The following is a 12693-nucleotide window of genomic DNA, read 5'->3' on the forward strand; positions in this document are numbered from 1 at the left end:
CTGAAGACGACTTTCTCCTTATGCGACTGTGATCAATCCGCTGTTGTGAGGCACTCGATTCCACGGGTACTTTATGCTTTAGTGCCCATGTGTGTTTCAAAGTGCGACATATTACAGTGATTGCACATCAGCAAGTCAAGACTTGTAATAACGAGCACAACAGTCAGTCAGCGAGTTCGGTCTTGCTGACTAACGTCAGTTCCGGTGTCGCATGGCCAGCTGGCTCCAGTTCTACACCATCTAGCGCCCTGAGGAGGCCATTATAGCATACCCTCCGGTAAAAAAGAGTATAAATCAGTCGTTGATACTCAACAACGCAGAAGCGCTACCTGCGCTCTTAGAATCGCAATTACTATTATCTTTATCCCTTTGTACAAGAAAAATGAGCGTATTTTTTGTTTCATTATCTTTCGATTTTGATGTTCTAGCTGACGGACGCTAATTGTTCACAGTCAGTAACTGATACAATTATCTGTAGCAGTAATAGAATTTTGCTGAACATATATGAAATTAGCAATTGTAATATATCCTGCATATGATTCAGTAAGTAATAATTAAATATTGCCTTGGCCGTTTTGTGTAGGCTCATTATTGTAGCGAAGTCATTGATGACAAAAATTACATAATTTCTTTTAACAGTCATTTAATACTAAAAGCATCGAATAATCTCAATAAATTGAAAACGGCGTCTTGTAATATTTTCCCATTCATATTAGGCCAGAGGTACAGCTTCTTTATTAATAGTAATATCTATAAATCCTTACGCTGTCGTTGCACATAGGCAGCTATCCTGGAGCATCCAGCCTCCCAGAAAAGAATTATTAAGTATTGTTTGCATTGTTTAAATGGATTATCGCATAATATTAATGAAAGATTTTTAATCCCTCGTGAGTAAGACGGATGTCTTCACATTGGGACGCGTATGATATTTCTGGCGATAGTGCCCTGAGAAAAATTAGCCGTGGCTTTTAACAAACATAAAAGAGTACTTTCAAAACCATTTCATACAATAGGAATAACGGCACAGTTATCGTTGTATGAATCAGTTTTCAATTTAATTCATTAAAAAAAAACACGCGATACCATTCTGCTATTTTAAGCGACCGGTAATTAGTCTGTCAACTTACTGCACCAGTTCAAAGGTCTTGGGCGTAACGATACTCAGACTACACCTACAAAAGAGATGATTTCATGTAAAATGAGCTGATTCATAGATGCATAGTGTTACGTTTAATGAGTAAATATAGTGAAGCCGTTTTTAAGGATTTTTTGGTTTGTTTAAATACCATCACCCGAATCCAACAGCGGAAGATATTTCGTACGGCTTTCACTTCAATAGTGCTGCTTTTGGCCGGATGATGGTGGAAAGCTTGTAATTACCGGTCCATATGAGTTTGTTTCCAGTATGCACTTCGGTTGACATACGCGCTGCGTTCTCGGCGGACGAGAACGTTAAAGAAAGGCGAGATATCGTGTTATTCAGCCTTCTCGTGAACATGATGGGGTAAAAAGTACAAGGGATGTGTTTTTCAAGCCCATGTATCCAGGAAGCGATTGTGTCGTCAACACGGCACTAAATATAGGTCGTCACTGCGGAAGTTTCGACCAAGTACGCGGGAGTGCTGATAGTAACGCCTCCGAATTTCTTAAAAACGTTATTAATAGTCTACATCTTTATTCTTCATGTCTACACAATATCTCCCAAAATAGTCACCCTGGAGACTAATACATTTCTTCCAACAAGAGACCAGATTGTTAATACCGTAACGTTAGAACGTTTGGCTTTGTTATTGGAGCCACAACATGACGTCTGCTTGAACCACTTCATCGCAGTCAACGTCAGGTCCTCGGAGATGTTCTTTGAGTTTTGGAAACACATGATAATCTGTTGAGGCCAAGTCGGGACTGTATGGAGTATGACGGATGACAGTGAACGCAAGGCGTCGGACTATTGCACACGTACAAGCACTCGTATGTTAGCCTGGCATTGTCGTACTGAAGGATCGGTGCCCCGTGTGTGGACGAACTCTTAGAATTCGAAACTCCATTACAGCACACTGTTTCTCATGCACCGACACAGTATTATAACACACTGCACCTATTCGGAGCCTTCTAGATGCAGAGGACTGAAAATATATAGACATATAAAGTTTTATAATGTTAATAGCATTTATTTTATTTAAAAATGTGTAAGAGATTTTACATAAAAAAATTCGGAAGCATTACTTTTCAGCACACCCTCATAGATACCCGCTAAAGTTTCCAAGAGCAGGTGAGCTTGTAAGGTTTTGAGGACAGAACAACTAATGTGTAAGCTGTAAATATTTTTTGTTTTATGTTGCAATCTTATCAGAGAAATACATGAATTTTGACAGTTTACAATGTGAAAATGTTACGACAGTTGTCAAACGAACGCATATCATCCTCAGAAAGTGAAATAATTCTAAACACAACACTGGTAAATTTTAACTAGAAGTTTCTTTGCAAAATTATTCTTACGACTATGTCATGATGTTGGCCAGTACTACGATAAGTCATCCAATTTCGGTTCAAAGTTCAGTACTATTTAGGATGACAATCAAGTCTACTGGGGATGGTTAGCTATGTGACAAGTTGAGCAAAAGATTACCCAAGGCCGCTCGAGTTTACAGTGGATGCAAGTTGGTTAACCGACAAGTTTACACCTCTGCTCGCGATATTTGCCTTAGCTGCGATGAGCTGTCGTCTTCGTGGCTGCTCTCATCCTCAAAATCCTATGAAAACTAAGTAAGCCTTTGCTGATTTTTCCAGCAGAAACTTTCCTTATGTTTCCCGTTAGGCGAGAAAACATGTACTCATCCCTAGTCTTGGAATATGGCAATATGCACACGCATGGCTGGAATAGCTTGCATGTTAAAATGCCCTCTCAGTCCTCGCAAGAACACTTAACTATCTGGCTGGTTCGTTTCTCCACAGTTGGAGCTCAGTGACGCTCCAGCTAATCTCTAGCTGAATGTCAGCTGCAGTGAACACAGTGTTCACACAAATTTCTCCTCTGCATCATACAGAGCGTTATGTGCACCATTCTGCACTTGACGCAATTTCAGAGAAGAGTCCCTGAAAATTTAGCTCTTTTCTTTGTTGTAGCCCAACTGTCTCCCCACCTGTGTTCTTTCGTTCTCCAAATCACCGCTTTTTTCGACCAATATGAGCGTTCCCCTTATTTTTGTGGAAACTTTCTCTGCCAATCACAAGGTCCCTACCATTAAACAGCATCAAAATCTTGGCACTTTACTCCCTTCTAGTTCGTTTCCGCAATCGGACGTTTTGTGCGTGCTCCAGAGGCCTAAAAGTTACATGTGTACATCACATGTGTATCACTCGCTGCTCACGTGATCAATTGCGTCGCTGGTTTTGATTGTAACCATTTGGAATTCGGAAACACAGCTTTCTAAAGCTTCTTTCTGTCCTACTTCTGGTGGCCCAATACCGGCTCTCCAGTAAGCGTCACGTGACCGGTCGGTGACTCCCGCCGCGGGACGCCATAAAGGGTTTCCGTGGTGTGGCCTCTGCTTCCACACAAAATGTTTCCTCTCACTCTTTGTTTCACCTTCTGCTCATTGACATACATTATATAAGAGCGGAGTGTTAATACCATCGATTGAGTGTCACCCCTTTTGCATTACATACTTGAAAGCATATCTGCTCGTTACCACCAAAGTAAGTTTGGTGTCATATTCACCTTCCTGCTATGACGTATATAACTCTTATCTACGGTGCGAAATTGACCTTAATTTATTCTGCCATCTTATAAGCTGCCGCTGGATCTAATACGCCGCCGATGGCAATTCCCTCTGTAAGTCCATCTTTTCAGAGATCGTTACAGGACCTCAGCTGTTCCGTACAGAATGTCAAATCGAACACCTTTCAGCCATCTCATTTACAAACTGTTATTTCATGAGGCTCCCAGTTTCGGCGATATACTATGCCATCTTCAGGCCCCCTAACCGAAGTGTAGGAAGATTCCAGCCTCAGTTCCGGTCTAAATAGGGGCCAGCATTCAAAGGCTGGTATCTGTAGACTTTTCACAGAGCGATCACTTCAAACATCATCTGCCGACTTGTGGCATAGACGGCAGATGATGTTTGAAGTGATCGCTCTATCAAGCATCTACAGGTACCAATCTTTCAATGCTGTCCCCTATTTTGACTGGCACTGAGGTTGTAATCTGCTTACTCATGGTCAGTGGGCCTGATGATGGCGTAATATATTGCTGAAATTGGCAGCTCTAGCAAATAACAGTTTGGAAGTTATACAGCTGATAGATGTTTGGTTTTATGTTCCAAGGCAACTTCGTTCATCTACCAGGAATACTTTCCACCTATATGAAGAGTAAGTCGAACTCAGTGTGTGCTTTAATAGACCCATCACCATGCTAGATTGAATGATGATAGACGTTTTAAAATTTCTTCAAATCACAATTGTGTCTTTAGGTTACCAACATGATTGTCACTTATGTGCTACATGCGACTGGTGTCACAACTAACGATGCCACCAAAAGGACCAAGTTCCACTTTAACTACTCACAAAATTAAAACAGTTGCAGCCCACGGTCGCGAAAATGTTTTTGACCTAGGTTTCGGCCACTTCTAAGAGTTCCTTCATCAGAAGTAAATAATTTATATCTGGTATGTCACGTATAAAATAAATATGGAGCCATCAGAGTGTGATGCTGCCGTAGCTCGACATGTGGTGCAGCCCTTAGTGACCTGCCTCTAAGATTTCTATTTTAATATTTTGTGACTAAAGCGTTATCGCTTCATATTTATTTTACACGTCACACGGCAGTTTTAAATGTTTTATTTCTGATGAAGGCACTCTTAGAAGTGGCCGAAACCTAGGTAAAGAAGACTTCATTTTCGTGACCGAGGGCTGCAACTGTTTTAGTTCTATCTTGTAACGGTCGCTGCCAACGCAGCCATGTTTAAAGCTTTAACTACTTACTCCATAGGAAACGGCTTGGGCCTGTCAACGAGTAAAATCTGGAGTAACATTATGTTTTAATCAAATGTGTCCAACAAAATATTAGATGCAAATGAGCCAGAACATTGCTTACATAAAATATCTAAATCATTGAACAGAATACTGTTAGGTGTTCCGTTAACTAAATCTTGTATTTGAAAACCCATACTAGGGATCGCGTGTGGCACACACACCCCACCTCCAAGCCATGGTCCCCATGTTTCAATAAGACACTGTGCAAGCTGGCGGCGGCTCCACAATGGTGTGGCTTCTGTTTACGTGGAATGGACTGGGTCTTCTGTCCCAACTGGACCGACCATTGATTGGAAATTGTCATGTTCAGCTACTTAAAGACCATCTGCTGCCATTTATGGACTTCTTGTTCCCAATAAAAGAGGCAATTTTTGTGGATGCCTGTGCACCATGTCGGGGGCAATTCAAGCGAACGATTTGGTCACTCAGGTCGCCTGACATGATTCCATAGAAGGATGGATGACAGTGCACCACGTCACCGGGACACAATTGTTCGCGGTTGGTTTGAAGAACATTCTGGACAATTCTAGCGAGTGATTTGAGCACCGAGAACGTCCGAAACGAATCCCACGGAACATTTATGGGACATTATCGATAGGTCCGGCACGGTATTAGTAGCTATCCCATGACTTCTGTCACCCTAGTGTATCTTGTCGTAAAGAAGAGACTATAGTCTCTACAAATTTCAATAAAGCAACATTAATTATCTTTGTTACAAGGAATATTGCTGTAATCGACAATCAGAAATATGACCAGCTAGGAAAAGATGCCGTTATCTGAAGTATTCGCAGTAGGAATTTTACACTTGTTTGGTATCGAGAGTTGATCATTAATTATAAGAACCATCAAAGATGCCATAACTTGTGGGATAAAACACTATGCAGCAGCAAAATGTACCATTTCATGAGAGGCATGCTTTAATGTGTTTTGCAACCTCAAAAGTGACGTCCCTGCGATTTTAATAATGAATTTTTCTCCCGATTTTTTCCCATAACGTCTCTATAAACAACGAAATTCCGTACACTGCTGAGAGAAAGTAACGATCATCATTAGGAACTAGCCGTCGCCGTGAAGGAACTACCAAGTAAAACTTAATACTGTAACTCAAATGAATTTCGTTTTCTTCTGTCACAAAACGGTATCTGAATCACCAACCAGGAAAAATCTGAAGATTTCTGCTGCACTTACTGAGCTTATTTTCAGAAATAATTTAATTATACAGACTAGTTGGGTTGTTAAGTCATGTTTCATTTCCTTTTGCATATTCTCTAATGCTTTTCTTTTATCAGTTACATCAACTGTAATTCCGCAGTAGAACCTTACGACTTTTGTGGAGTTCTTTTGAAATATTTTACGATAATGTAACACGCTAAAGCCACTATAATTCACAAATATTATAACTCCAGAATGAAATTTTCACTCTGCAGCGGAGTGTGCGCTGATATGAAACTTCCTGGCAGATTAAAGCTGTGTGCCCGACCGAGACTCGAACTCGGGACCTTTGCCTTTTGTTTTAATATGCCAGGAAGTTTCATATCAGCACACACTCCGCTGCAGAGTGAAAATTTCATTCTGGAAACATCCCCCAGGCTGTGGCTAAGCCATGTCTCCGCAGTATCCTTTCTTTCAGGAGTGCTAATTCTGCAAGTTTCGCAGGAGAGCTTCTGTAAAGTTTGGAAGGTAGGAGACGAGATACTGGCAGAAGTAAAGCTGTGAGTAGCGGGCGTGGGTCGTGCTTCGGTAGCTCAGATGGTAGATGATGTGTTGGCAGAAGAGCCAACACCGTGTTGCTAGAGGAGGCCGAAGTGCACGCGTTTAAGTTCACGCAGACTGGCGTGAGGTCTGGAACAAGGTAAAGTAATTATAGTAGCCAAAAATAGTACATAGCTTCTGGAATACTTAACTTTAATCCATAATTGGAGAAAACCGCTCTTGATGATACATAATTGCAATCTCAATATAAACTGGTAATGGCGCCTTGCTAGGTCGTAGCAAATGACGTAGCTGAAGGCTATGCTAACTATCGTCTCGGGAAATGAGAGCGTATTTGTCAGTATATCATCGCTAGCAAGTCTGCTGTACAACTGGGGCGAGTGCTAGTAAGACTCTCTAGACCTGCTGTGTGGCGGCGCTCGGTCTGCAATCACTGATAGTGGCGACACGCGGGTCCGACGTATACTAACGGACCGCGGCCGATTTAAAGGCTACCATCTAGCAAGTGTGGTGTCTGGCGGTGACACCACAGTAGAGCACTTGCCCGCGAAAGGCAAAGGTCCCGAGTTCGAGTCTCGGTCGTGCACACAGTTTTAATCTGCCAGGAAGTTTCAATATTATAACTGTAAATTTATATTAGACCAAGTGTAAATAAAGATATCTTACCTGCGATATTCACTTCTACTTTTACGTCTTGGTCTCCACAGGTGGAAGGCACCGTAGATGATAGGATTCACCAGGCTGTTGGACATCCCAAAGAAGAAGATCCCCGACTGCAAATCCTCGCTCAGCTGAAATAATGAGTAATAAACGAATTACAAGTCACAGTAGCTTCTCTGCACAATACCACATCTTTGAAATATTTTTAGTGACTCATAGGTGTAGAAATCTAAACGTTTGGAAACTTAATGTGTTTGAGAATTCACTGGGCTAAAGACACTTTGCGCATTACTCACGGTAATATAAAACGAAACTACTTGTACGATACGATACAAATCACTTGCATAAAGATTTTGTTAGTAATTCCACGGCTTGGAATTCATTTTATATTGTTTTACACATATATTGTAAAATGAGTATACCAGCTGGAGGGCGGTATTGGAAATTCTATTTTTGCTGTATTTGAAGAAAGCTGAATTCTGTGCGCATATTAGTTAGACACACGTATGGGGAACTAAGGACACGATATAATTAACCATGTAAGGTTTTCTTGTCAACTTCATCGCCGGAAAATGATTAGCACTTCCTCCCTTCTGAGTTTCGTTTCACGAGCTCCGAACATCTGTCAGCAAATTTCGTACACTTTTCTTCTAGAACCTGCTACTATTTACAAACAGACCGATACCAAGTGAAGTGTGAAGATAGATGCCATCATTTTCCGTTATGAACATTTAGTGTCACGTTTCTAATTTTTTAAGTTATTCTTCAGTATCAACGTCAGTTAGGGCGAGTATTGTGCGCCTCAAGTGCGGGTGACTGTGACAAATGCATGTAAAGGGCAGGGCTGTGTTAGTGCAGTTGATGACGACGAAGGCGGGATATAGGTGAAGTTAAACGTAATTCCTGCACGTAGCCTACTTGTCTCGAGTAACTACATTCTCATTGAACTAATGAAGCGTATGACTGTAATTTGCAGGATAATAAATAACAATGAGATTACTTCAGGTCAACAGTTCAAATAATACTTTCATCTGAGCAGTAGGATAACTCTTTAAAAAATGATGCAATGTGTATGCAATCCCGACGAGAAAATTCTAGGGAAATGATTGAGAAATCTAGGGCATCATGCAATGAAGTATTAATTCATGTATAAAATCATTGGATCCGAGCGCAAACCACATGAAAATACCTTTGCAGTGCCTGAATGCGTTAGAAAAGAACTATATCGAATACCTGTTCTCAAAGAGCAAAATTCCGCTGTGGAATTTTGCCTGGGTAATCACTCACGAGACATGTTGTATGGGTATACAAATTCCTTATAGCGGAACGAGGCTTAAGAGGTGCCGAAGATTCCGTCCACATCCGACTCGACTCCGCTTCTCGGAGGTAGTTGGTAAGAGTTCTTCGGCCGGTGGCTCAGCAGAAGCTTTTCGAGTCGCAGGCCGCGGCGAAACTGCGACACAATCGCGATAGCAGTCACACCGCCAACATCAGCATGTCGAGCAGACGGCAGTGGTTGTCGCTGGCGAAGATATCCTTAGGGAACAGCAGTGGCTGGTTAACCAACCTGATTTCTCCAGGATTCCAACTGACCAACTCCTGTCCAGGTCTTTTTGTCCAAGGCTCCAACTATATAGAAATCTGACGTAAGATTTTCATCTCTCCTTGCTCTTAATTTCTCTATGACCTATTTTTACAGGTTCGTTGATTGTACGTTCAAAAGACAATGGCGTGTAGTTCTACAAAATCGTGAGTTGCACTAACTCTTCTAGGTGCCACTTTGTTCATCTGCCCCAAATACTTCGTCAGAATCACGTAGAATTTGTCTAACTGACTATCAAGCGTTTCTGTCGATGGAAATTTTATTTTTCCAACCACCGGATTTCTATCAGCTCGTTATTATCTAGCACCATCCTTGGTGTAGTTGTTTCACCCTTCGCAGTCATCCGAGTCCAATACCTTAACTTACGTCCCCAAGTCACTAGATAGGCCACTTCTAGTTCACTGCACTACGCAAATGTTCCACTAGACTGGAGAGGCAGGAAACCCACTTACGTTTTTCTAACGAATCGATAATGATATTGCTCTCTGATTTAACAAGATAATCATATCCACTCTAACAAAATGGTTACGGTTCTTTTCAGTGGATTTTCGCTTTGGACAATTTAAAATGTTGAGAAGTTTTCCTCGTGCTATTACGGTTCACATATGTCTTTAGTCACACAGTAGCTGCAGACATTCTTGAAATAAAGCTTCAGATATTTCATGACCAGTTTTGAATTAGCTTTCCTAAAGCTTTGGGGCTGGGGTCAAGAAATGCTACATCCACCAAGCATTCCGTTTCTCCAAACGCATTTTGGTGTACACCCAATTATATGAGAAGCCTATCGTCTTACAATGTCAGAAATGTTAGTTAAAAATGTACTCTTGTGATTATAGGAATTTCAGCGGGAGTACGACATTCTCTCTATTTCTTAGTAAAGCACTGTTCTGAGTAATCACATCAAGTTTGTCTCAAGTTACTTTGTACTTGCGCTTCAGTCAGATTAAAAAAAAATCGTTTTCCTTCACATGATACTTGTCATTATCCGTTTGAACCATTATTTGTGCATATTTCTGACAAAATGTCTTCCTTATTTCTCCAGATCCTAGCAGATATGTATGCTCAGAATAGGTAGTACTGGCCCTGAAAAGAACTATTTCTAGCCTGAAACTTCCCAGCAGATTAAAACTGTGTGCCCGACCGAGACTCCAACTCGGGACCTTTGCCTTTCGGGGGCAAGTGCTCTACCAACTGAGCTACCGAAGTACGACTCACGCCCGCTACTCACAGCTTTACTTCTGCCAGTACCTCGTCTCCTACCTTCCAAACTTTACAGAAGCTCTCCTGCGAACCTAGCAGAACTAGCACTCCTGAAAGAAAGGATATTGCGGAGACATGGCTTAGCCACAGCCTGGGGGATGTTTCCAGAATGAGATTTTCACTCTGCAGCGGAGTGTGCGCCGATATGAAACTTCCTGGCAGATTAAAACTGTGTGCCCGACCGAGACTCGAACTCGGGACCTTTGCCTTTCGCGGGCAAGTGCTCTACCAACTGAGCTACCGAAGCACGACTCGTGCCCGGTAATCACAGCTTTACTTCTGCTAGTACCTCGTCTCCTACCTTCCTGGTTCGCAGGAGAGCCTCGTCTCCTACCTTCCTGGTTCGCAGGAGAGCTTCTGTAAAGTTTGGAAGGTAGGAGACGAGGCACTAGCAGAAGTAAAGCTGTGAGTACCGGGCGTGAGTTGTGTTTCGGTAGCTCAGTTGGTAGAGCACTTGCCCGCGAAAGGCAAAGGTCCCGAGTTCGAGTCTCGGTCGGGCACACAGTTTTAATCTTCCAGGAAGTTTCATATCAGCGCACATTCCGCTGCAGAGTGAAAATCTCATTCTGGTATTTATAGCCTTTTTGTTTGCTGTTCATGTTCGTTTGGTCATTGCGCAGTGATGAAATGATCTGTCACCGACAACAAGGAAGCGTAGGCGTGTGTATACACGACTCAAAAAGTAATCTTTAGTGAGGTTCCTCCCTTACAGCGATATAGTTCCCCTCACAAGAAATGGAGCCAACAAGTATCCAAAGGAAGTGGGTAACTTGGAGAATCCTGTCGTGTGACTAGGGCGTCCCGTCGAGTAGACTGTTCGCCGGGTGCAAGTCTTTCCATTTGACACCGCTTCGGCGACTTCCGCGTCGATGGGGATGAAATAATGATGATTAGGACAACACAACACCCAGTCCCTGAGTGGAGAAAATCTCCCACCCAGCCGGGAGTCGAACCTAAGCCCTTAGGATTGACTTTCTGTCGCGCTGACCAGTCAGCTACCGGGGGCGGAGCTGAACACACTATGATTAGACGTTACACAGGTGTTGCAGCCGTGAAGGTGGAAGCTGTAATTTAACAGCAAAATTTTCTATGATTGTGGTGAAGTGTCCTATCAGTTATTCTGTGTGCAGTCTCGAATATCTATGGCTGAGGACCAATGCTGCTATTTATGTCGCCCAATACTGGGCCTAAAACTTGGGAAAAAGTGACAAAGATAAAGAGTGTGACATGTAAAGTCGCCCAGACGCGAAAATGAAGGGTACCAATTCAGTTAAATGTGCCATACTGATCAAAAATGGTTCAAATGGCTCTGAGCACAATGCGGCTTAACTTCTGAGGTCATCAGTCACCTAGAACTTAGAACTACTTAAACCTAACTAACCTAAGGACAGCACACACATTTATGCCCGAGGCAGGATTCGAACCTGCAACCGTAGCGGTCGCGCGGTTCCAGACTGTAGCGCCTAGAACCGCTCGGCCACACCGGCCGGCAATACTGATCATTCAAGACATTTACCAACAAAGAGCAACACGTTGCTTCATTTGACAATTTTGATCCTTACAACATTATGTTTAGTAACAGTCTTGAATGTTAGAAAATATCTAACAAGTCTGTAGTGAGTAAGAAGAGTCTCCACCCTAGTAATACTACGACTAGTGTGCATGACGGAAGTGGATAACACATGAGCGGGCGCGGGGCGCGACGTACGTGCTTGTCCGGGTTGAGGAAGAGGAAGATGATCATCATGGTGTAGTAGGGCGTCCAGCAGACGACGAAGGCGGCCACGATGAGCAGCGAGATGCGCACCGAGGTGGCCTTGGCGCGCCGGATGAGGCGGCGCCGGTTGTCGCCCGCCGCGTCGCCGCCGCCGCCGCCGCCGCCGCCGCCTTTGCTGCCGCGCTCCGCCTCCAGCCGGAACGCGCGCTCGCTGCCTACGCATGCGCGAGAAAAGCGACTCCGAGCAGCCGTCACTTGTCACAGGCCGAGTCCCACGAAACAGACAGGCCTGGCGCGGAACTCACGGAGGTAGGCCTCAACTCGCTCGCTCGCTCGCTCAGCTCAGCAGACAACTTTACTTTTGTGTTCTGCCCTCAGCAGGGTTTTCATGGGGGAAGCCTCGTCAGATAAGTCCACCGCATGAGCGTCTAGGGGAGTGATTCCAGCGGTGGTTTCCCGTTGCCTTCCACTGGTGGTGATGAAATGATAATGAGGACAACACAACACTCTATCTCTGAGCGGAGAAAATCTCCGACCCAGCTAGGAATCGCACCCGGGCCCCTTCGCGTGACAGACCGTCGCACTGACCACTTTTTTTTGTCTATCTCTTTTTGTTCTATCTTGTTCGTTGGATTTGTTCGTTCAGGTTGTTTGTTGATCCGTTTACTAAGTTTTTTTATAACAGACGGTAGCTAACACTATGAAC

The 12693-nt window shown here is 43.3% G+C and overlaps 1 protein-coding gene across 1 annotated transcript in view; it reads right to left on the reverse strand.

Moving 5' to 3' along the window:
- The window catches only part of LOC124622691 (adipokinetic hormone/corazonin-related peptide receptor variant I-like), a 180456-nt gene that overhangs the window by 136825 nt on the left and 30938 nt on the right, over nucleotides 1–12693 (reverse strand). The window contains exons 3-4 of the mRNA XM_047148480.1: nucleotides 11979–12202; nucleotides 7414–7538 (exon numbers count right to left, since the gene is read on the reverse strand). Of these exons, the coding sequence (XP_047004436.1) occupies nucleotides 7414–7538; nucleotides 11979–12202 (349 nt within the window). The remainder of the gene's footprint in view (nucleotides 1–7413; nucleotides 7539–11978; nucleotides 12203–12693) is intronic.

This window comes from Schistocerca americana, chromosome 7 (assembly GCF_021461395.2).
Source record: "Schistocerca americana isolate TAMUIC-IGC-003095 chromosome 7, iqSchAmer2.1, whole genome shotgun sequence".
Taxonomy (NCBI): domain Eukaryota; kingdom Metazoa; phylum Arthropoda; class Insecta; order Orthoptera; family Acrididae; genus Schistocerca; species Schistocerca americana.